The sequence below is a fragment of the Neovison vison genome, chromosome 2 (genome assembly GCF_020171115.1).
Source record: "Neovison vison isolate M4711 chromosome 2, ASM_NN_V1, whole genome shotgun sequence".
Lineage (NCBI taxonomy): Eukaryota > Metazoa > Chordata > Mammalia > Carnivora > Mustelidae > Neogale > Neogale vison.
Genome location: NC_058092.1, coordinates 151,863,223 through 151,887,909, shown reverse-complemented (window position 1 = coordinate 151,887,909; position 24,687 = coordinate 151,863,223). Strand labels below are relative to the sequence as shown.

The 24,687-nt window shown below is 41.2% G+C and overlaps 1 protein-coding gene and 1 non-coding gene across 2 annotated transcripts; both read right to left on the bottom strand.

Moving 5' to 3' along the window:
- Nucleotides 1-1,470: 1,470 nt before the first annotated feature.
- TOMM20 (translocase of outer mitochondrial membrane 20) lies at nt 1,471-19,779 on the bottom strand. The gene is made up of 5 exons (XM_044239338.1): nt 19,517-19,779; nt 14,464-14,510; nt 12,300-12,381; nt 8,121-8,263; nt 1,471-4,349 (listed from the first exon to the last, which is right to left on the bottom strand). Exons 1-5 carry the CDS (start codon nt 19,635-19,637, stop codon nt 4,305-4,307), a joined length of 438 nt encoding a protein of 145 aa, XP_044095273.1. The 5' UTR covers nt 19,638-19,779; the 3' UTR covers nt 1,471-4,304.
- LOC122901629 lies at nt 18,994-19,127 on the bottom strand. The gene has a single exon (XR_006383620.1). It is a non-coding gene; the product is annotated as a small nucleolar RNA SNORA14 (small nucleolar RNA).
- Nucleotides 19,780-24,687: the final 4,908 nt, after the last annotated feature.

Below are 24,687 nucleotides of genomic sequence, written 5' to 3'. Positions count from 1 at the left end.
AGGCTTTAACCCACTGAGCCACCCAGGCACCCCACACATCTCATTTTTTAAAAAGATTTTATTTATTCATTTGAGAGGGAGAGAGCACACAAGCAGAGGGGCAGAGGGAGAGGGAGAAGCATGTTCCTTTCTGAGCTGGGAGCCCCACACGGGTCTCAATCCCAGGACCTAGAGATCATGATCTGAGCCAAACACACACACTTAACCATCTGAGTCACCCAGGTGCCCCTACACATCTCATTTTTAAAGAGTATAGTGCTAAAGTACACCACCTGTGACATTAACATGGCTGCTATCCTGTAACAATTTACTGTTTTTAAGTGATTTTTTTTTTAAAGATTTTATTTATTTGACAGAGAGAAATCACAAGTAGGAAGAGAGGCAGGCAGAGAGAGAGAGAGGGGAGAAAGCAGGTTCCCTGCGGAGCAGAGAGCCCGACGTGGGGCTCGATCCCAGAACCCTGGGATCATGACCTGAGCCGAAGGCAGAGGCTTTAACCCACTGAGCCACCCAAGCGCCCCAACAATTTCCTGTTTTTATACCACCTTTGAAGAGTTCACTTAAAAACAAAAGTATCTTGGGAGCACCTGGGTGGCTTACTTGGCTAAGCATCAAAATCAAAATCAAGAGTTTGGCTCAGGTCACGATCTCAGGGTTGTCAGATACAGCCCCACACTGGGCCTGGAGTCTGCTTAAGATTCCCTGCCTGTGCCCCCTCCCCCTGCTTACACGCTTTCTCCAAAAATAAATTAACCTTTTAAAAAATACATTTTGAGGGGCGCCTGGGTGGCTCAGTGGGTTAAAGCCTCTGCCTTCAGCTCAGGTCATATCTCAGGGTCCTGGGATCCAGCCCCGCATTGGGCTCTCCGCTCGGCAGGGAGCCTGCTTCTTCCCTCTCTCTCTGCCTGCCTCTCTGCCTACTTGTGATCTCTGTCAAATAAATATTTAAAAAAAAAATACATTTTGAGGGGCACCCGGGTGGCTCGGTTTTTAAGCATCTGCCTTTGGCTCAGATATGCAGCTTCACACTGGGCTCCCTGCTCAGCGGGAAGCCTGCTTCTCCCTCTCCCCCTGCTTGTGTTCCCTCTCACTGTCAAATAAAATCTTTAAAAAATGTATTTTATACATATGTATGTATGTGTATATATATATATGTATCTCCATTTTGATTTTAAAAAAAAGAAATACTGGTAATATGCTCCTGCCTCAGACCTACTGTTCAGCGATGTCTTAACTCCTTCTAGGCACCTGCTTAAGTTGGGAACCCACTACTATGAAGAATCCTCACCTACTGACAGGAAAGCACGGGCTCTTCACCTGCGATCTGTCAATCCCAAGAGCACATGTGCGCTGTCCTGGGAGAAGCTGCACAAATGCCAACATTCTTCGAGGGATATGAACCGAAAAACAGGTGCCACCGCAAGGAATCAAATTGAGAATTCACTTCTGCAAATATACACTTAACAAAAATTTTCTCCAAGCCCTTTAATATTTAAACAGTTGAGGCACAAGCAATAAAACTGTTTATATTTATGTTACAAGAAAGAAAATTTTGTGTAACATTTGCATGATATACCAATTTTCTCAAAATCTTTCCTGTAATATTTCATTAATACTCTGGTCCGTAAGTTCGTTCAACAAGGTCAGAAAAGTAAGCAGAAAGATGGTAAAAACTATCAACCATATTAAGGGGTAAGAGGACTCAAACATCTGCTAACTGCCTACTAAGCCTGCTGTACTAGGTTTTTATGTACTTTACATAAATCCAATGTGAATGTAAATTCTAGTTATTTATGAACAGGACAGCACGGACACAGCCAGGTAGGCCCGTTTTCAGTGCACTTTCAACTTATGTACAAACTGTGGAATCAGATAGCTCCTTCCCAGGGAAGCACACTAACCATGCACTAATACATATTTCCATTCCCAAAGACTTTCAAGTCCCTGGAAGCTGCACACATGTGGCGCATGTGCAACGTGCACACGGGCACATTCAGGTGGTCGTCACTCTAATTAAACCTTGGGTTGAGCACCATTTGCCCAACATCACCCCCACTGCCTGGTTCCATCACCCAGTAAAACTTGAGACAGGAAACCGTGTTCTGTAATTACGGGTCTGGGAGAATACCTTGTTTGGACTTTTTTTTTAACCAAACTATTACCTTTCAGAAGTGGCAACTAATTTTAAAGCACAAAAGTTGTCATTTAAATAAGAAAATGACCGCATAATCAGCTATGCAGACAGCATAGCCTATTCAACAGGCGTTAGATCGTTAGATCGAAGCTGATTATCTTTCAGAAAAGCCAGTGCTACCCAGCTTAGACTACACTACAATTCTCAAGGGCATACAGCCCCCGTCAAATCCTCTCCCAAAGCTAAGTGGACTGCTCATTCCTCCAGCTAGTCCTTGGCTTCTCTAGGTCCATTCCTGCCTTGCCACAGGGTCTGCCCCTTGCTCTTTTCGCCCCCTATGTTCTCACTCTGACCTATACACTGAATGCCCCTGATCTGAAGACTCTCATCTGGCTGAGGGGAGTACAAGATGAAGACTTTCCCAGCTATGTGACCAATGACCACGACACTGCTTTGGATTTGGGATCTTTGAGTGAAAATGACTAATCAGCATATTTGCACTGCTCACATCCCTTTTCCCAGATAAGAGTAGGCAGGATGCCATCAAAAAATTTTTTAAAAATTCAAAAAAAATTTTAAAAACCATACTGTTTTAAAGGTACAGGAACATAAACTTGGAAGGTACACAAGGAAGAATCCTTAAATGTCTGCGTTACATAGTTTAATGTTCTAGTTTTCTAGATGAGCCTCCTCGGGATAAGTTCAGAGATGTAATGTGACATGTAATGTGATGTAATGTGACAAAGGCTATGCAAGCTGTCCAGAAGCGAAAACTTAGTACTCCAAACTCTTTCCTCTATACCCCAATCACAACAAAAACCCAATGCTAAGGTTAAGGAAAATTTGTAAACAAATTAAGTAAAAGACTTAAGTACATAGGAAAAGTCTGCAGGATCGCTCCAGATTTTGAGATAGAATAAAGGCAAAGTGTATGTACAGGGAGGAATTGTTACTCAGTTCAACAGATGACAAGTAAGTACCAAGGATCTTTATTCTCAGACCTAATGTTCAACCTGTGACTGCAGATAACATGTCACTATTTCGAGAACACCTTCATTCTTTCCAAGTCTTCGGCCATAAGGTTATACCTTATTCTCATCATAACAAGATAAATGAATGAGATTGAAAGAGGATTAAGGAGATACACTGAAGATAAAAGCAAACGGGAACAAACATTTTACAAGTTTATCATCCCAGTTACCCTAAAGGTTAAGTTTCAGATTTACAAGAGTAATGACAGAACCGCATGATTTCAGTGAAAACCAACACAAGTTAGATCTTTAAAAAAAGGGGTGGGGTGGGAGAATCAGTTCAGAAATACTAAGTCAGGCAAGCATGCAAACTTCAGAGTATAAAAAATGCAAGGCCTGGTTGTCCAAACAAATACATCCCTCAGGAGAAGGTGGTTTTAAAGATGCTTAACAGAAACAAATGAATTAAAAGCTGAAAGGGACACTTCTCTGAAATAGCAGACCAATTCCCTCATTTTTTAAGTGAGGAAAGAGGGTAGAGAGTAATTAGTGAGGCTCACATGGCTAGATAAAGGATGTACATAGATTTAATTCCCGGTGCTATTTACTACATACATCTAAAATACGATAAATATCCAGAACACATTAAGCCCACCGATTAAAATGACAAATACACGGGGAGGAGGTGAATTAATACAGCACAGCAGCACTTCTCACATCATATTTAAGAGATTAAAAGGAAAAAAATAATCTCTCAAAGATTTTAATGCTCAGTTTTGATAGACTCCATCCAATTCTTTAATGTAGAGCAAATGTACGAGCTTAAAAAAAACGTGCATTCTTCAGCTTTCTCCTATACTTTTTCGGCCTATCTTTCAAAACTAAGCACTGAGTATTTTTAACCTAAGTAATGTGATGTTATATGTACACTTTAATTGCACGTTTTAGGAATAAAATCCATGATATTTTGGTAACTCAGTGTATTTATAAAATGAAAGGCTTTCTATCAAAATACACTTTTCACTGGGAAAAATAAATAAAACAGACGAATGGATCTACACAAAGTAAAAATTAACTTTGGTAGATTTCAGTGTAGGACAGTCCGTAACAAGCCTATTTGCCCTTTTTCCCCCAGAGCTGCTCATCTTCCAACTTAAGATTTTAAAAATATTTTTAATTGAGATTATGTTGACATGTTCTCATTCCACATCATCTTCAGCCAAGCTCTGAGCACTTACAATTCTCTGAAAGAGAAAAAAAAATGTTTTTTAATTTTTAGAAGTCTTTTGTAGGAGGCAAGAGTATCCAATGGAAAAAGACAGTCTTCTTCAATAAATGGTGTTGGGGAAACAGTACAGCCACATGGAAAAGAATGAAATGGGACCACTTCCTTACATCATGCATGAAAATAAACTCAAACTGGATTAAAGATCTAAATGTGAGACCTGATACCATAAATTCCTAAGCAGTAATCTTCTTGGACACTGGCCTTAACAACATTTTCTAGGTGTGTCTCCTCAGGCAAGGGAAACAAAAGCAAAAATAAACAACTGGAACTACACCAAAGTAATAAGCTTTTATGTGGCAAAGTAAACCAAAAAAATGATAAGGCAACCTACTGAACTAGAAGACATCTGTACATGATATATCTAAAGAGGGGTTAATATCCAAAATATAGGGGCGCCTGCGTGGCTCAGTGGGTTAAGGCCTCTGTCTTCAGCTCAGGTCATGATCTCAGGGTCCTGGGATGGAGCCCCGCATCGGGCTCTCTGCTCAGCAGGACGCCTGCTTCCCCCTCTCTCTCTCTGCCTGCCTCTCTGCCTATTTATGATCTCTGTCAAATAAATAAATAAATAAATAAACTCTTTAAAAAAAAATCCAAAATATAGGAAGAACTCATACAACTCAACAGGAGGGGGAAAAAAAACCCCTAATAATCCAATTAAAAATGGGCAGAGGACCTAAACATACATTTTTCCCAACAGACAGATGCAAGGATGCTCAACACCATTAATCATCAAGGAAATGCAAATACAAAACCCCAATGAGATATCACCTCACACAGTGTCAGAATGCCCAAAATCAGGAAGACAAGAAGTAACAGGAGTTGGCAAGGATGTGGAGAAAAAGGAACTCTCATGCACTGCTGGTGGGACTGTAAACTGGTATAGCCACTGTGGAAATCAGCTGGAAGGTTCCTCAAAACATTAAAAAATGGGAATACTGTATGATCCAGAAATTTCACTGCTTGGTTATTTACCCAAGGAAAATGAAAACAGAGGGTGCATGGGTGGCTCATTCAGTTAAATCATCTGCCTTCAGCTGAGGTCATGATTCCCCTGGGCTCCCTGCTCAGAAGGAAACCTGCTTCTCCCTCTCCCGTTGCCACCTAGTCATACTTGGTCACTCTCAAGTAAAATTAAAAAAAAAAAAAAAGAAAGAAAGAAAAGAAAACAGAGATGCCTGGGGTGGCTCATCTTATTAAGCCACTGCCTTCCGCTCAGGTCTTGATCTCAGGATCCTGGGATCAGAGTCCAACATCAGGCGCTCTTCTCACATGAAGTCTGCTTCCCCCACTCCCTCTGACCCTCCCTCCTAGCTCATGTGCATGCTCGCTCTCTCTCTCTCTCTCTGATAAATGAATGAAATCTTTAAAAAAAAAGAAAAGAAAATGAAAATACTAATTCAGAATGATGTATGCACCTCTAGATTTACTGCAGCATTATCTGTAAGAGCCAAGATATGGAAGCAACATTAGTGTCTATCAATGGATGAATGGACAAAGAAGTGGTAACCATATACAATGGACTATTATTCAGCCATAAAAAAATGAGATCTTGCTATCTGCAACACAGATGGACCTAGAGGATATTATGCTAAGTGTTATTTCACTAAGATAAATACCAGCTGATTTCACTTATATGTGGAATCTAAAAACCAACAAATGGGGCGCCTGGGTGGCTCAGTGGGTTAAGTCTCTGCCTTCAGCTCAGGTCATGATCTCAGGGTCCTGGGATCGAGGCCCAAATTGGGCCACTGCTCGGCGGGGAGCCTGCTTCCCCCTCCTCTCTCTCTCTCTCTCTACGCCTGCCTCTCTGCCTACTTGTGATCTCTCTGTCAAATAAATAAAATATTTTAAATAAGTAAATAAATAAAATAAATACCAACAAATGAACAAACAAAGGAGAAAGAGATCTCTAAATATGAACTGGTGGTTACTGGAATGAAGTGGGTGGGAGCAAAATTAAGTGAAGGGGAGTGACAGGTCCTGGCTTCCTGTTACATAAGGATTAAAAGTACAGCACAGGAAATACAATCAGAGATCACATAATACTGCTGTATAGTGAGACAGACAGCAGTCACATTTATGGCAAGCAGACCATAACATACAGACCTGTCAAATCAGTAAGTTGTACGCCTGAAACTAATGTAACATTGTGTGTCGTCAATACTTCAATTAAAAAAAAATTTTAAGAGGGAAAAAAATAGTATGTCCTTTGTATTCAAAGAATACAAAACTTGCTAAGGTTTACCCATTCTGAGATTTCAATATTTAACATTTCTAAACACTGTTATCAAAGAAAATAATGATCACACTACTGTCAGTCCCATCTCAAAATCTAAGAAGGAATAATATATTTTACATGTTACTCAATTATATAACTAAAACCAAAAAGAATTCAAGATATCTTTTCACTTTCATAGAAATTAAGAGTACTGGTCATTCTATTCTCCAAACATTTCCCCTTTTGGCCTGAAAATGCTCAGTCATCATAGGACAGTAATTCCAAAATTAGCATTTGAAAATATTTCCAAATAACATGAGTTAACTGAGTAAAGAAGGTCATTTTTATAAAGAGGAGTTCAGGTTTCATCCTGAACTCATCCACATTTCAAAAGACCTCACACCCTCAGGTCCATCTTCCAAAAGCACTATGCTATGTTGCCTTTCCAAGAGCAGGTAACATTAAACAGAGGATTCTGATTTAGATAGACTAGGAACCACATTAGTCTAAATAAAAAGGGTTAAGACCAAATCTTTGTTTTTTTCAACCCTCTCCCTTAAATCTCTGGGGCCTTTGTTTTCTTTCCAGTCCCTTTTCAAACTGAGTAAAGATCAGTTTGAGGAATTAACCAATCTTAAATCACACCAACTGTGGAAATTCACATATGAGTAAACAAACTATTCCAAAAAATAAATTCATTTCGACTTTTTGAAAAAAACTAAAAATGAAGAGAACGCATCTTAATCAATTCTTAAGTTATATATAATCTTTTATACAAATGGTGTATTCAATATCGCTTTGGAGATGCAGTCAAATAACTCCAAGCCCAAAGCCCATCTTGGCAAAAACAGAGGCACTGGGGCTTTTCAGACAAGGGAAGTCAGAGGATATCCAACAATCCTTTAAGATCTATGTCATCTCAGCCCCTATGCCCTCTGCCAGGCAACATAACTGAATTCATGGGCTCACAAAAGTCGACAGAAAGCTAGTTTCAGAAAGTAGATGAGAGTGGCCCGAATTCTGCTGAATACCAAGGCCTAAGATTTCAGAATATGAGACGTACTTCCTGATGCACAAATAGGACACAATGACCAGATCTTAGTATCGCTCACTCCAATACTGTTAGGGAAGAAAAATTTCAAGCACTGCTATCTCCAATTCTACTTTGATTCCAAGAAGGGGTTTCAAATTTCATCATGTTCGGGATGCCTGGGTGGCTCAGTGGGTTAAGCAGCTGCCTTAGGCTCAGGTCATGATGCCGGGGTCCTGGGATCGAGTCCTGCATCGGGCCCCTTTCTCAGCGGGGAGCCTGCTCCTCTCTCTGTCTCTGCCTGCCACTCTGCCTGTGTGTGTGCGCGCGCTCTCTCTCTCTCTGACAAATAAATAAATAAATAAATAAAAATCCTAAAAAAAATTTTTTATCATGTTCACTAATTTTTAAATGCCAATGTCGTTAAAACATTTACTTCTCAGATTCTACTCACTTTTACTAACATTTCAAATCCTTACCTGACTAATTGTTGGAAGCTTGGTCAGAAGCATCTGGAACACTGGTGGTGGGAGAGTCTGCTGTAACACTTGCAGCAACTGCTGTGGCTGTCCACACACAGCAATTGCATTTGTCAGATGGTCTACACCTTTCTCATATTCACCTGAAAAGGTTACATAAAAATAACATGTGACCTGAAAAGCCTTTGCCTTTGTCAAAAATTCACCTCTAGATCCTTCACTGTATCTCCAAGTGATACTGACCAAAAACATCCCACAGGTAAAAACTTGGAAATAATGTACAGTTCATGTAACTGAGTATTATGAAAGCATTAACAAAAATGAATCAGATCACAGGTACTGATATAAAAGTGTCTTCAAAACACATACAAAAAGGGAGAAATTAAAGTGCAGAAGTGTCCAGGTATGTATTACCATTTACAGACTTAAGAGTATTCCTGAAAAATTATATAAGAAATTGCTAACTTGGGCACTTGGGTGGTTCAGTCAATTAAGCGTGTGCCCAGATCACAATCCCAGTCCCGGGATCAAGTCCCCCATAAGGTCTGTGCTCACTGGGAAGGCTGCTTCTCCCTCTGCCTACCGCTACCCCTGCTTCTGCTCACGACACGTGCTCTCTCTCCCTCAAATAAATAATATCTTTTTTTTTTTTAAATAAATAAATAACTTGCTAACTGTGGAACACTACCCTTCTGAGAAGAACTGCAAGACTGGGGACTGAGGTGGAAAGGAGGCCCAAATTCACTTTAGATTAATCCTTTTTACTATTTTGAATGTTATCAGATGGAATTTCAAAACAAAATTAATCCTACAGTGGACATATTACTTTTGAAAGAAAAATGATTACACAAAACACAAACTGAGCAAATTTTAATTATGTCAAAAAATAATTTCTTCATCTTTCTGGGTTGGTGAACACATTGAGGTACTAAGAGGGTGGTGCATCCAGACACAGTGGAAGATCCTCAGCCCAACACCTTGCCCTATACGATAAACCAGTCAACAGTTTTCTGACCCTGACTAAGAACACGAATAAGTAAGGGACTGCAGAACAGCACATGAAGCAGAGGAACAGCCAGCTGCAACATTCCCCTTGAGAAAAGCTAAGGACTGAGGTATTCAAACTGAAAAAAAGCAGAACTCTACAGAGCATTAAAAATGGAAAATACAAAAGACTTAGATCTTCTGCATGGGCTTGGACTTGCACTGGGGGATACAATGGCTCCACGGACTTGGAAATTAAGATGTCACTTGGCCACTGAATCCTCACATCACTGAATTTACAGGCAATACAGGGGATTATAACTCTGTTGCCTGGGGATATTAATTCCAATTATTAAATGGAAACAGAGCTGCTACTGGACTGTTGTGTGTAGAACACAGGATCCTGAGACACCTCCTAATATTTCTAAATACATCGGAAGCAGTTAATGTACCACCACAGCAACTCAATTCAGTTTCCTCTCTGCACATGCAGACTTGAGCCTGTTACCATCATCCTGAGATGAGATCTGCCTCAGTTAATTATGCTTATGGTTATGCTTATGGAAGAATTGTGCTTATGGAAGACCCCTAGATGGAGGAGACCACCAAGCAATGAGGTTCACTGCCTAAATCACTTATGTCTTCACAAGACTTACTTTTATGTTGACCTTTTCCCTAATTTTAACCACCTGAGTCTTTAACATCAGGTTCAGTTGGTAGTTTCCACCAGAAGAAAGGCACCTTGGCAGAGTTAAGTAACCCTCTGGACAGTGCTAAGCTACAGTGTGAAACATGAGCTTGGGAAAAAGAGTAACTGCTGCCTGTCCTTCCCTAGCCTTCTTCCCAGCCACCATGAGTGGCACCATGAGCATAGATCTCCAAGACAATCCAAACAGAAGTTATTATGAGTGTACTTTTTTCTTTCTTTCTACTTTTCTTTTAAAGATTTTATTTATTTGACAGACAGAGATAACAAATAGAGAGGCAGGCAGAGAGAGAGGAGGAAACAGGCTCCCCGCCAAGCAGAGAGCCCAATATGGGCCTCAATCCCAGGACCCTGAGATCATGACCTGAGCTGAAGGCAGAGGCTTTAACCCATTGAGCCACCCGAGTGCCCCGAATGTACTTTTTTCTAATATGTTTGACTTTGAGTAAAATAATTTAATATAGCAATTCTAGGGGCAGCTAGGTGGCTCAGCGGGAGCATCTGCCCGGGGTTCTGGGATCAAGTTCCACACTGGGCTCCTTGCTCAGCATGGAGTCTGCTTCTCCCTCTCCCACTGCCCTGTCTGCTCTCTCTCTGTCAAATAAATAATCTTTTTAAAAAATAAATTAATTATATAAAATAGTGTTTCTATTTTGGAAGATAGAAAACTGTGACAGTATCAAATAGACCTCTTTATTTAGGAGCATGAACAAAGTATTTTGAGACTGTTTGCATGAAATGAAATACAACCTATACCTTAGATATCCCTATACATGCAGATTTTTCTTTTTAAATACTAAAGTAATAGAGTCTCTCAAAAGAGCTCTATGAAGATTTAAGTGCTTTACTATTACCCCATGATTAAACCTCATGTGTTTCTTATTGTAATAGGTTAAACAAGCCAAAATTATTTCCCAGTAACACAGCTGCATTTTTATTTATATGTATTATCAGCCTACTATGCCATATAAATAAGATAATTATTTCCTACAGAAAAAAGCAAAGCAAAGCAATTACTGGGAAGGGGGAGACACAAAAAGTTTAACGTGTCATTACCACCTCAAACCTTTAAATCTTTTCCATAAAAACAAATACAAAAAAAAAAATCACAAATAACCTCCACCATGTAGTTCCATACTATCTAAATCTATGATACAACAATGAGCATTAAGAAAAACTTGATGCCTCATACCATTTTTATTAATGCTAGCAAATACTTCAAAGCTACTTTTGAAATAAAAGCTAATTTGGGGGCACCTGGGTGGCACAGTTGGTTAAACATGAGACTCTAGATTTCAGGTCAGGTCGTGGTCTCAGGGTCCTGTGATGGAGCCTGATGTCTCTGAACTGGGGTATGGAGCCTGCTTTAAGATTTTATCTCTCAAAAAAAAAAAAAAAAAAAAAAAAAAGATTTTATCTCTCCCTCTGCCCCTTCCCCTAACCCCAGTTCCCTGCATGTAACATTCTGTCTCAATAAATAAATAGAAATCTTTAAAAAAAAAAAAAAAAAAAAAGCTAATTTGTCACTAGAAAATTTTCAAATACATTTAAGACTCTACTGAATTATAGTTCTCAAATTTGTCAATTTCATCATTTTAACTTCATAATAGTCATGTTTCTAAAAAAAAAAAAAGAACTCTTAAAAAAATAATAATAAAAAATTAAAATTAAGAAAAAATAAATAGGGGTGCCTGGGTGGCTCAGTGGGTTAAGCCTCTGCCTTCGGCTCAGGTCATGATCTCAGGGTCCTGGGATCGAGCCCCACATCGGGCTCTCTGCTCAGCAGGGAGCCTGCTTCCCCCCTCTCTCTCTGCCTGCCTCTCTGCCTACTTGTGACCTCTCTCTCTCTGTCAAATAAATAAATAAAATATTTAAAATATATATATATATATATATATATATATATATATATATCTTAAATAAATAAATAAATAAATAAAAAGAAAAGAACTCTTAACTCTTCATTAAATATGTAAAGCACATAGCCTAAACTCTAGATCAGATTCAGATCACTGGCTAGCCATGAACTCACTGTGTGACCTTGACAGGTAAATTAACATTCTCTGGGACTTATGTTAGCCAGAGACTTCTTATAAATATTGGAAAAGGCTTGAAGGTTAGATGAAGAAGTTGAGAAAGTATATGCCTGTATCACATTCCTTCAATTACTATTTACATATTACGTTATGACTATATTCTCTAAACTGGTAAAAAATAACCTCATTCGTAAAGATTACTTATATTCTTTGTATCATGTATCAAACAAACCTAAAACTCAAAACATATAGTGGACAATGACAACCCACAAGAAATATTTTTCTAGAGCCAGTCTTAAATAAAATCATTTTCCCATTACTCAATGACTTATCTTGAAATATTTAATAACTTTCTTAAAAGCTGCTACACCATACCCAAAAAAGCCCCTTATCACCATAAATATATATTTACTGTAAAGAATTTCAATTTCCTAGTCTAAATTAATGACTTACCTTGGGCTAGCAACTCTTCCCCAAGTTGTATTTCTTCAAGGAAGAATTTCTGAACAGCTTCGGCATCTTTAAGGTCAGGTAACTGTTTGGAAATAAAATACTTAATAACTGATACCAAAATTATGCTGGGCCACATAGAAAATCATGCCACTAAAAAAGAAAACAAAAACTGAATAACTCGTAATAAAAAATGATAAAAAGAAATTTACTCTTCAATACTTACAAGCATTAGTTTAATCTACATTTATCTACATTTAAATGAATATAAGAAAAAAATACATATTGATCAAATTGATAGAACAGTTCTCAAAAGCTGTACATCAAACCTAATGTAAAAAATGAAGAATTATCTCTATCATAAAATATGTACTTTACTATTTATACTATTTTGACTGCTATTCCTATAGCTTTTTATGTAACTATAATCCTTTTTTTTTTTTAAGAGTTTATTTATTTGAGAGAGAGAGATTACAAGTAGTCAGAGAGGCCAGCAGAGGGAGAGGGAGAAGCAGGCTCCCTGCTGAGCAGAGAGCCCCATGTGGGGCTCAATCCCAGGACCCTGAGATCATGACCTGAGCTGAAGGTAGAGGCTTAACCCACTGAGCCGCCCAGGTACTCCTCAACTTTCTTCTGATCCACATTATTTTGTATAGATTTTACATTCATCTAAAAGACTATTTTTAAATGGTAACAGAATATTCCACTGAGAAATATATGACTGCTTAATCGTGATCTATTTGTTGCACATGAGCTACTTCTAATGTTTTTGCTATTACAAAGCAGCTTTACTTAAATAGTTGGCATTTCTTGTTTTTGTTTTATAGTTTGTTACATATTACCAGACTATGGTAATATATAATGCCATCAGCTATATGACTTATTAAAAAATATAAACCTACTACAGGGACACCTAGGTGGCTCAGTGGGCTAAGCTGCTGCCTTTGGCTCAGGTCATGATCCCGGGGTCCTGGGATCGAGTTCCGCATCGGGCAAGGTCCTTGCTTGGCAGGGAGCCTGCTTCTCTCTGTCTGCCTGCTCTCTCTCTCTCTCTCTCTGACGAATAAATAAATAAAATCTTTTATATATATATCTACTATTAAGAAATCCTATTCTATTTAAAAACCTAGACTTCTGTTAATGGAAGTTTTTGGTTCCTGATTAGTATTATATACACTCTTATTACCAACACAGACGAAAAATTTAAACTTATGAAAGTAAAGGCATCTTTCATCAACTACCAGAGCACAGGCAAGAATTTTATTATTCCTGATCTAAAAATACAAACTGATGCATGTATGTATTTACCTTCCCATGTCCTTAGAAAGAAAAGGCTACTGAAACACTAAGAACATATACTTCGGAAAGGTAGTTTATTAATTACATGACTGTTTCAAAATAACAACATGTATCATTTTCTGATTTAATTTTTCTTTGCCTCAACTTACTTTAAAAAGAACCACTACTGATCCTGTAAGTCCTGGGAATCCAGACAATGGAACTAATTTTAGTAAAAAAAGAAAAGCTGTATGTGTAATGATTAACATTTACTTACACATGTCACAGAACATTTTTTTTTATCAAGCAGAGAAACCTATGTAGTCATTAAAAAAAATCATGAACACAGGATCTATAAAAAGAAAAAAAAAAAAGATTTTTATCTATGTGTACATGTAACATCAAGGTAAAAAATCTGCCATATGGTAGGATTCTGGATCAGTGGGTATGAACAATCCTATGTAACCTTTGAAATAAATAGCAGGTGGTTCTTTTAAAAAAAGCCGAAGGAAGGAAAATTAATTAATTTTTTATTGTATTGTTTTGAATTAATTGTTTTAAATTAATTAATTTTTTATTGTATTGTTTTTATTGTATTGTTTTGAGAAAGCTTGAACCGTTTGGTAGAATTGTCTTCTGGAGACTAGCAGCTTATTTCCCCTTAAATACTGCTCATGTAGTAAGTTGTCTTCTATTTGGGCCAATAAGGGGAAAATAATGATGGACCAATCTACAGCTGAACTAACCAACCAAAAAAAAAAGAAAAAAAAAAAGCTCAAGTTATTTTTTAAAACAGAAAATGTCTGGTATCAACTAGCTTTCTCAAAAGACATTTGAAGTCATTTATAAATACAGTATTTAAAAAAAAAAAAAAAAAAAAAAAGATTACCTTGCAAAGTCCAGCTCTCTCCTTGGCAAGCTTTTGTTTCTTTCTTCCTGCAAGAAATGAGTATTGTCATTTTACCACTATTAAAATGGGTATCAAAGAAGTCAAACTGCTGTAGCAGTCATTCATTCTATTTATAAAACCTCCCAGAAGAAGGGCTCCCCTATTCTCTTGTCTCCTTGTGATTTATCAGGGTCAGCATTCTGGTCAATGAGCTACATACAATGTAATATTTCTGGGCAAGAGCTTTTTCCTTCGTTCTGGTGCACCAAGATCAGCAATTTTGAAGATGGAGACAGTTCTAACAGGTGATTAACTGCCCCAAGCAGAGCAAGCCCCGCCCACCCAAAAGCTACACAAGACCTGAAAGACAACCAAGATTAAACCACTGCTGTTAGAAAGCTTTATTATTGAAATATAAAAGATTCAACCTTTACTGAATGTTGAAAGCTATCAGACATTCCTAGATGAGGGGGAAAAAAAAAGTGGGTAGGAGGACAATATTCAGAAACACACTGCAAAATTCTTAACTACTGCTGGCTGGTTAAGAAAAAACCCTCTGCCTACACTCTCTAAACTGTTTAATTTTTTGGTCTTGTTTTTGATTTGAAAAAGCAACACTACGTATCTCAGAAGTAGGAGATGTTTAAAATCTTAAAACCCTTAAGCCAAAATAAAGGCACCAACAATGTTTTAAATTGTTATATGAGCACCTGCGTGGCTCTGTCAGTTTAAGCTTCTGACTCTTGGGTTTTGGCTCAGGTCACAATCTCAGGGTCACGGGATGGCCTGTGCCCGGCTCTACACTCAGTACAGTCTGCTTTCCCCTTTCCCTCCACCTCTACTCCCCCCCACCCACAGGCTAAGGGTTTATCTCTCAAATAAATAAAATCTTTAAACATTTTTTCAAAAAATAAAAAATAAATAGCTACTTAATGATATACTCTATATGAAAGGGTGTTAGCACAAGGGTTGCATAAGCTTGGTTAGTGTCAGCTCTTCTTAGTGTCAGAGTGACTGTGGGCAAGTTACAGTAACCTGTACCTTGCTTTCCTCTATGTAAAGCTGGCCTAAGAACAGGTACATGCTTCACAGAGTTGTTGTGCTTGTAAAGTATTTTTTAACAGTGTCAGGCTTATCATGTGCCATCTGAGTTGGTAAAGAACCACCTCCTCAGTAAGCATCTGGTACTGAGACAGTGCACTACCAGCAACTTCGCTAAGGAGCTGTGCTATATGCTAAATACCTAAAATAAGTTTATTCCCTAGTCACTAAAAAGTATCAGTGACATGGAGACTGTGGCATAGCTATGAAAGGTTAAGGCTCTAACACTTATTATCTTGGTGAACTCTGGCAAATAAATCACTTAAAACTCCCTTAGGGCACATTTAAACTTTACCACTGTGAGACACAAAGGCTTCAAAAAATGTCCTCTGAAAACCTTTAAGTGTTCTACAGGTCCAAGTCTCAATCAATGCATGACTAAACAGACAGTGACCTGTTTGCCTACCATGTGAGGTGGGTTAATTTATTGTGGTTAAACACAATAGATAACAAGTTTTCTTCTCTTATCCAACTAACAAACTGGGTTTAACCACACCCACACCTCTTGCCAAATCTAGCCGCCAAAACACCTAAAGTGCTACAACTTTAAGGCTTAAATACAATTTTAGCAGTTTCAACAACAAAAAATACGTCAAATAAGCTGATCTTACATATAAATTTTTAGACGCCTATTTTTCTAACAAACTACCTTTCCTAGGTGTTCATCTTCGGGCAACTACCTGTAGGAAAACTGAACCATAACATTCTACCCTCTATTTCTTCAAGGGCTTCCCCTGGCTGTCCATAAGCAGAAAATACTGAATGCTACCCTACCACATTAACTAATACTGAGTATCACTAGAAAGAGACTACTAAGACTAGAAGAGGCACGGAAGACTTCATAGAAGCAGCGGACATGAAGACGAACACTGAGATGTTAGGTCGGGTAAGCACCCAGAAAGTCTTGGATGCCAGACACTATTCTAAAGGTTAATTTGCTTACTCGATCCTCACAGTAGCACTAAAAGAAGTACTATCATGACCTCCATTTTACAGATGACAACACTTACTAAGGTCACAACCTGTAAGTGGTAGAGAGGCAGTTCAAAGCCAAGCAGCTCCATTTACGAAGACCCGCGCTCAGACATGACTCTCTACTGCCGCCGCACGCTGTAGAGAGCCTGAGGGGGCAGACAATACCGACCCTGTCTTTGGCCTTCCAGCTTCTTGCCCACGTGCGGCAGATGACCTCTCTTGGGGCTCTATGTGCCAGGTCCCTTGGAGATTCCTACACATACCTTAGAGAGGCCCAAGACCACGACTGGGGGAGGCTTTCTTTCGTCTCCCATGAATCTGTGAGAGGCAAGTCTCTCCGTCCTGAGGCACAGGTAGTACCACAGTATCTTTAAAAGATTAGCTGTCATTTAGGTGCACAGAAATCCTTTGATCCTGCAACAGTGCTCTTCTGCTAGTGCCCTCAGACTAGAAAAATCTGTGGACTAAGGTCTGGACTCTGTACCTGTGTACCTGTGCAGCTGGATCGTCATCTGCCCACTCCTCCCTAAGTTACGCTGCATGAACCTGTCAACTGCATGGAGTCACCTGCTCCCGGTCTCAAAGTGCCTTCTCAGTTTGGGAAATACTTCACTATCCCTCTGCTATCTTCTAACAGAAGTGAAGGCATTCCCATAAACCAAAAGGCACCTCAGAAGTGAACATGGAAGTCTGTGGAATAAACAGAGAAATACAGTTTGCTAAGCCAGATTTATGGAAAATGACAAAAAAATAATGAAACCCAATAGACAGAAACTTAGTTGCCATTACTATTCAATCTTACATTTTTTTTTTAATATGGTGGAGAGCGATTGTTTTTGATTGTTTGACTGATACAATTACCAGATTTGAAGACTGACTGGATGCTTCAGATTTCTAAATTTGTAAATTTAAGTTTGGTATTCTAGCTTTAGTTTCACAAAACAATTTACTTGTTACCTTATCAGTGTATTATACTATCTCTGTGATAAAGGGAAAGATGGTTAACAGACTGAAACATCATAGTTACACATTCGATGAGTAAAATGAAGACTTGACTCAGTATTTACTAGAAATCAGTCCCAAGTGCTACTGTGTAAACCTAACAGGTGGAAAAAGACTTTGTCAACTTTCAAAAATATACATAAGGATGAACTGACAGAATTACTCTGAATGTAAGTTTTACTTCCTAAAGAAAACATCAAATAATTATATTCATAGACAATCTTTAGCATCCATCAATTACCATCTGCCAGGGGCTGTACTAAAACTCTATGTACTGAAACTACGTATAACATTTTACAAAAAAGGGAAACGAAAGCTTTAAGTCGCTCACCCAGGTTACTCAGCTAATCATTCAAGCCAGACCACTGAGATCTTAAGGCCACCGATAAAGCTAGAAAAAAAATTCATGGATTAAAGAGGATGGAAAGGGATTTTTAAAATACTCTCTCAAAGTGTCTAAAATGAGAGCTTTTATGATTTTTTCAACTGAAAAATTAGCTCTCTCAAGATTTCTAACAGGATTTCCAAAGGAAAAAAGGATTAATCCAATTCTTTCCTGAGCTGTCTAGCCATACCACACCACCAGTCCTCCGACTATTTTGAAACTACCAGAAAACGATCTGAACTTCCAGCTATGCTTTACAGCTGGCATTTACGGAGGGGCTAGCTCTCCGTCAGAAATGGTGGAGGGCACTTCAAACAGCTCAAGCTTCACAAAAACAACCAGAGGCAGGTGACACTACCTGATTTTACAAGCTAAGAAAAATTAGATTCAGAAAGTCTAATATTATGCAGCTGATCTGTAACTAACCTGGGCCTAGAAAACTCAGGAAACCTAGGAAACTCTGAATCCAAAATAGCTTTCTATCCATTAGTCTATAAAATAAATTCCCCGCATCCCTTCCTTCCTATAACTAGAATTAGATGTCATATTCCAGATGGTGTAAGGTACCTATACCCCCAAAACGGGTAGGTCACTAGCCACGTGGGGCTCAACACTTGGAATGATCTACTATTACTTCATTAAATGGTAAGTATTCATTAGGATAATCACACCTTCATACGTTCTGGGCTTTAATAACTTATGTATCAATTTTACTTTTTTAAAGATTTCTTTATTTTAAAGAACGTGCACAAGTGGGGGATGGGGGAAAGGGGGGGAGGGAAGCAGACTCCCCGCCGGGCAGGGAGTCCCTGCGGCCTCGAACTCACGACCCTGACCTCGTGACCTGAGCTGAAATCAAGAGTCGGACGCTCAACCAAATGAGCCACTGGATGCCCCTGCATTTTAATTTTAGGAATCATTTTGATTGAGCAACCTAGATGGGTACAAAAACACTTATCGCAGCAGGTTGTTTGCTCTTCCGCTGCTGCGAGTAAGGCGGCCTCCGAAACTCAAAAATCACGACGGTCTGGGGGACACGATCTCGCTCACGGGAACAGCTCTTAGAAAGATGTCGCAGGTATGAAATAAGACTGAGCCACCGCAGGAGCGCAGCCCTTTGGACTCCCTGCAGTCTCTGTAGCATTCGCTCATATCCTGGAAGCGTGCGCAGGGAGGCCACCAAGAGGGTTTAGGAATGCAGCAGCGACACCGCGCACTGGCGGGCCTGGTTTCGAGCACAAATCCGTAAACACGCGACTTTCGACTGAGGAACACGGGTTTAAACAGGTGAACGGCTAACGGCTAAAAGAGCCCCCCCTACAAACGCACACCTAAATCCCGCACCAACCGGAGCGCGTTCACGACGGGGCGCGGCGGGGTAAAGACACGACGGGAAGAACTGTCCTCCAAAATGGAGGGAACCCTGCAGGGCACCAACGGCGGGAGCTGCACCGGGAGCGCCGCCGCCTTACGGCCAGGTGGGCCGCGGCCGCCGGGGACCCCCACCCACGGCCCCGCGAGTGGCAGCCGGGGGCAGGCGCGCGGAGGGGCGGCGGCCGCTGGCGCCCGGAGCCGAGAGGACGCACTCACGTTCTCGAAGCCTGTTCTTGAAGTTGGGGTCACTCCGCCTCTTGCGGTCGAAGTAGATGCAGTACCCGATGAAGAGAGCCCCGCAGACGCCGGCGGCGATGGCGCTGTTCCGGCCCACCATCTTCCCACTGCCCAGAGGAAGGAGCGAGCGCGGCGGCGGCGGGGCCGGCTAAGAAGCTGTTGGCCGGGAAGCCGCGGACCACGCCGCTGCGACTGGACGCTCGCCGCGAGAGACGCGGAAAGGCCGAGCGCACGCACTTCCGGCCCCAGCCGCAAGGTCCTCCGGCACGTCCGCGGCTGTGCCTGAGCGGCGAAGTCCGCGCCGCTTTTGCGCCTGCGCCGTTTCTGCGCCTGCGCAGGGGGTGTAGGCGCAGCCGCCCAGGCGCGTCGGTTGGGGAGTGTGTTGGCGTTTGGCTGTGCGGCTAGTCTCTCACTTCCTCAGAAGCCGCTGAGCGTTACGTAGCGACGGTGTCGCGTGGCCGTCGTGCAGATTCGGAAGACTTGCTTCTGGACGTCCTTGCTTGTGTCGCACAAAGATGGCAGGGGCCGACGACACGTGCTTCCTACTCCTCTTGTGTAATGGAGGCAGCCCGTGGCTCCACGAACTGAACGGAATCTGCTTTTCAGGTTCATTCACAGCTGTGCGGCGGCAACGTAATCCAGCGACTCGCTGCCAGAGAGGCTTACAATATAGTTTCCTGAGGGGCGGGAGGAAACTGAGCTGCGCGATTCCTGGAGAAATAACGGATAAGAGAAAGTGAAAACATGAGTTGTCTTACAGTCGCTGGAAACGTGCGGGGTGGTTTGAATGTAAAGGACAGCGGCACGAGGGTGGCTCAGTCGCCTAAGGGCGTTGGCCTTCCGCTAAGGTCATGATCCCGGGGTCCTGGGACGGAGACCAGCACGGGGCTTCCTGCCCTGGGAGAAGTCTGCTGCTCCCTCAGCTTCTTCTCCCCCCTGCTCATGCTTGCACTCGCTCTCAGTGAAATAAATAAAATCTTTTATAAAAAGTAAGTAAAAAGACAAAACCTTGGTCAGACTACAAATTGAGATGGGTAAGAGAAGGCACATATAAGGCTGTGTAATAAAAGTGGCCACCTCTGTCACCAGTCTTAGGGAGGGAGCCTCTCTAACCCTTGGAGTGACAGCAATGGCTCTTAAATCCCGCTTTGTGCTAAGGAGTCGCCTCATGGGGGCTAGCCGGGCCAGAAAGACCAACTGTGTGGTTAGAGGGTTGGGGCTTTTGATCCGTGTGATATCCCTGGAGAGGAAGGGGATTGGAGGGAAGGAGAGAGGGAGATGGAGTTGAATTTCATGGCCTGCATAATGAAACCCAAATAAAAACTCAGGACCCAGAAGAGGGTGCGTCTTCCAGGTTGGCAATACTCTGTGTAGTGTGCCATGTGCAAGGAGGGTGAGGTGTTCTGACCACTGGGAGGGGACAACAGAAGCTTCAAGTGTGGGACACTCCCAGACCTCTCCCTATGTGTCTTTCCCTATGGCTGGTTTGGTTTGTATTTTATTTTATTTTGCCATAGTAAAATTGTAATCCTAAGTGTAACATGTTCCTGGGGTACCTGACCGACTCAGTCAGAGGAATGCGCAACTGGATCTCCCATTTGTGAGCTCCAGCCCCACACTGGGTGTAGAGATTACTTAAAACTTAAAAAAATAAGCGTAGGGGCACCTGTGTGGCTCAGTTTGCCTTCAGCTCAGGTCATGATCTCAGGGTCCTGGGATCAAGCACAGTGTCAGGCTCCCTGCTCAGCAAGGGAGTCTGCTTCTCCCTCTCCCTGTGCCCTTCCTCCCCCCACCCCCTACCAGACACACCACTGCTTGTGCTCTCTCAAATAAATAAAATCTTTTTAAAAAAAAAGTGTAACATGCTCCAGAATTGTCTTTATAAATTGTTGACCCTGAAGGAGTAGTGGGAACCCCCTAATTAGTAGCCAGCTGGTTAGAAAAGCCAGCTTTCTGACCTGGAAACACCCCCACCCCCCACCCCAAATTTTTTTTTTTTTTTAAGATTTTATTTATTTGTCAGAGACAGAGGGAGAGAGAGCAAGCGAGCACAGGCAGACAGGCAGGCAGAGGCAGAAGCAGGCTCCCTGCCGAGCAAGGAGCCCGAAGTGGGACTCGATCCCAGGACCCCGGGATCATGACCTGAGCCGAAGGCAGCTGCTTAACCAACCGAGCCACCCAGGCGTCCCCCAACCCAAATTTTTATCTGGTGTCTGAAGAAGTCTTGTAGGAAGCTGTGCTCTCTGTGCTCTTAACCTATGAAGTCTGGCCTAACTGGGTAGCTGGTGTCAGAAGTTATTGCAAGCGTACTTACAGAAACATTCAGAAGCCCTAACCTAGTCCAGGAGTCCGGGAAGACCTGCTTCAGTGATGATGAACTTGAGACCCAATGGAAGACTGGAAATTGGATCGAAGGTATGTATGCTTTGCCTAGACTGGGGTGGAGGAGGGAGAAGTGTGCGGAGATGCATTATGTTCCAATGCAAAGAAAATAAGATATACACAGAACAGAATAACACAGAAAGCTTCTCCTTATTCAATGCAAATGTACATTCTCATTCTTCTTGTTCCAAAACATTGCCAGTGAACCTCAGCTGTTAGTATACCCCGAGCCTCAGGTGTGTTGGAACAAAAGAGACTTGTCCAAGGCAACACAGAGGACATGAGGCCTAGCATTCCACTCTCTTGAAAACTTGAACAGACTACATTGCCATTAGATTAAGACTCCTAGGTGGCTCAGTTGGTTAAGTGTCTGCCTTTGGCTTGGGTCATGATCTCGGGATCCTGGAAAGGAGCCCCGCATCAGGCTCCCCATTCAGTGAGGAGCCTGCTTCTCCCTCTGTGCCTCCCCCTGCTCATGGCTCTCTCCCTCTCTCCCTTCCAAATAAATAAATAAGATCTTAAAAATATATATATAGATTTTGACTCCTGAATGAACAAACAACTATCCCTGTGTTGTGCACGGTAAACATGAGGTAAATATTCAGGTCACTCCTATGAGGTAAAATATACCAGGAACCACGCTTATAGAAAGCACAGTTGGAGCAAGATTTGTGCCTTGTTAGCCCTTAACGGCTCTACATTTTATTTTTTTTTAAACATTTTATTTATTTATTTGACAGACAGAGATCACAAGTAGGCAGAGAGGCAGGCAGAGAGAGAGGAGGAAGCAGGCTACCCGCTGAGCAGAGAGCCTGATGCGGGGCTCGATCCCAGGACCCTGGGATCATGTCCTGGGCCAAAGGCAGAGGCTTTAACCCACTGAGCCACCCAGGAGCCCCATGGCTCTACATTTTAAAACCCCTGTTGTACAACACAAGCACAGAATCCTCAAACAGAAACAGTATGGAATTTCCACACTTGTTTGTGAGTCAAATCATTAGTGAGTCGTAATACCCTTAGTGGATCATAACCAGTCTTTTTAATAAAATAGAATTTAAAGTATCCAAAAGCAGAGCATCTGGCTCTTGGTTTCAGCTCGGGTCACAATCTCAGGGTCCTGGGATCAAGCCCGGCATCAGGCTCCCCACTCAGGAGGGAGTCTGCTTGAGATTCTCTCTCTTCCTCTGCCCCTCTCCCTGCTCATGCACTCACACGCAGTCTCAAATAAATCAATCTTGAAAAAATTATATATTTATATATATAAAAACATGAAAGCAACCTGTATAGTAAGGACCCGTACTGCCACATGCAACTTATGTCAGTTAAATATATCCATGTTTGTACTGGTTGCAAAGTAAAGTTAAAGCTACTACAGATCATAAAAAGTATGAGAACACTGCTCTAGTCCATGCCCCTTAGTTCACCAATCAAGATATTTAGATATCTTGATATTTACTTCACCAATCAAGATATTTAGCTAAAGAGGCTGAGAGGCTTGTCCAAGGTCTTGCACACACAGCCACAGAGCTGGGTCAAGAACAAAATGCCCCTACACTCCAGTCCAAGGCTCTTTACACAAAAACCTAGAGACCAAAGGAGCACTCTATGTTAAAGACTGAAATAACACAAATTTATATGTACACTATAAATCATACACAACATAATGGGCACTAATAAACACTGTAAGATACACATAAGAAAATTATATACCATATATGGTCTCCATCTACAGTGATAGTCTATATGGGCAATGCATCTTTATGTAAGTTTAACTGGAAATACATGCAAAAATGCTCAAGATGACCAATTAGTATTTATTGAACCATATTTATGAAAAACTAGATTCTAAGCACCATAGGGGATGCCAAACAGGAAATATCCAGTCTCTGGATATAGGAAAATAGAGCTTGATTTTTACAATTTACCGGGTTTTTTGGTTTTTTTAAAAAGATTTTATTTATTTACTTGACAGAGATCACAGAGAGGCAGGCAGAGAGAGGGAGGGGAAGCAGGCTCCCTGCTGAGCAGAGAGCCTGATGCAGGACTCCATCCCAGGACTCTGGGATCATGACTTGAGCCAAAGGCAGAGGCTTTAACCCACTGAACCACCCTGGTGCCCCTAGAATTTGTTTTCAAGACCCATTAGGTTTTCCTGGTGCTGTGGCCAAAAGAAGTATTTTTTTAGTAATCAGTAATAACTCACTGTCCCTCAATCCCCTTATTCACCTGATAGACATGATATCATGGATTCTGCCTGCCTCAGAGCAGCACCCCTGGATTTCTCCCACTCCTCCCACCTGGGCACAGATGAGCTTGGTGAGATTTGTGAGATGGGCAGCAGCCATAGCACGAACTTGAGCCCCAGGGGAATGCACTGATACTCTCTCCCTTGTTGAATTTTATACTTTGTGACTTAATTACCATATTTTATCAGAAAATGCCCCTTAAATGGATTTTTTTTGAAGGACTGTTTCATTCTACTGTGTCATACTAATTTAAGAATCACAAGTTTTGCGCGCCTGGGTGGCTCAGTAGGTTGGGCTGCTGCTTTCGGCTCGGGTCGTGATCTCAGGGTCCTGGGATCGAGTCCCGAGTTGGGCTCTCCGCTCGGCGGGGAGCCTGCTTCCTCCTCTCTCTCTCTCTGCCTGCCTCTCTGCCTGCTTGTGATCTCTCTCTGTCAAATAAATAAATAAAATCTTTAAAAAAAAAAAAAAAAGAATCAAGTTTTCCTGGGAAAACATTTTTTCAAATTAAAAAACAAATAAAAG

Bases quoted from the DNA above. Each gene is read 5' to 3' on its own strand.
- TOMM20 (XM_044239338.1), bottom strand. From the start codon at position 19,637: ATGGTGGGCCGGAACAGCGCCATCGCCGCCGGCGTCTGCGGGGCTCTC. The intron at 12,382-14,463 runs GTAATCTTTTTT...ATTTCCAAACAG, and splicing joins AGAGAGCTGGACTTTGCAAG to TTACCTGACCTTAAAGATGC. The intron at 4,350-8,120 runs GTAAGGATTTGA...TTTCTCTTTCAG, and splicing joins AGCTTCCAACAATTAGTCAG to AGAATTGTAAGTGCTCAGAG.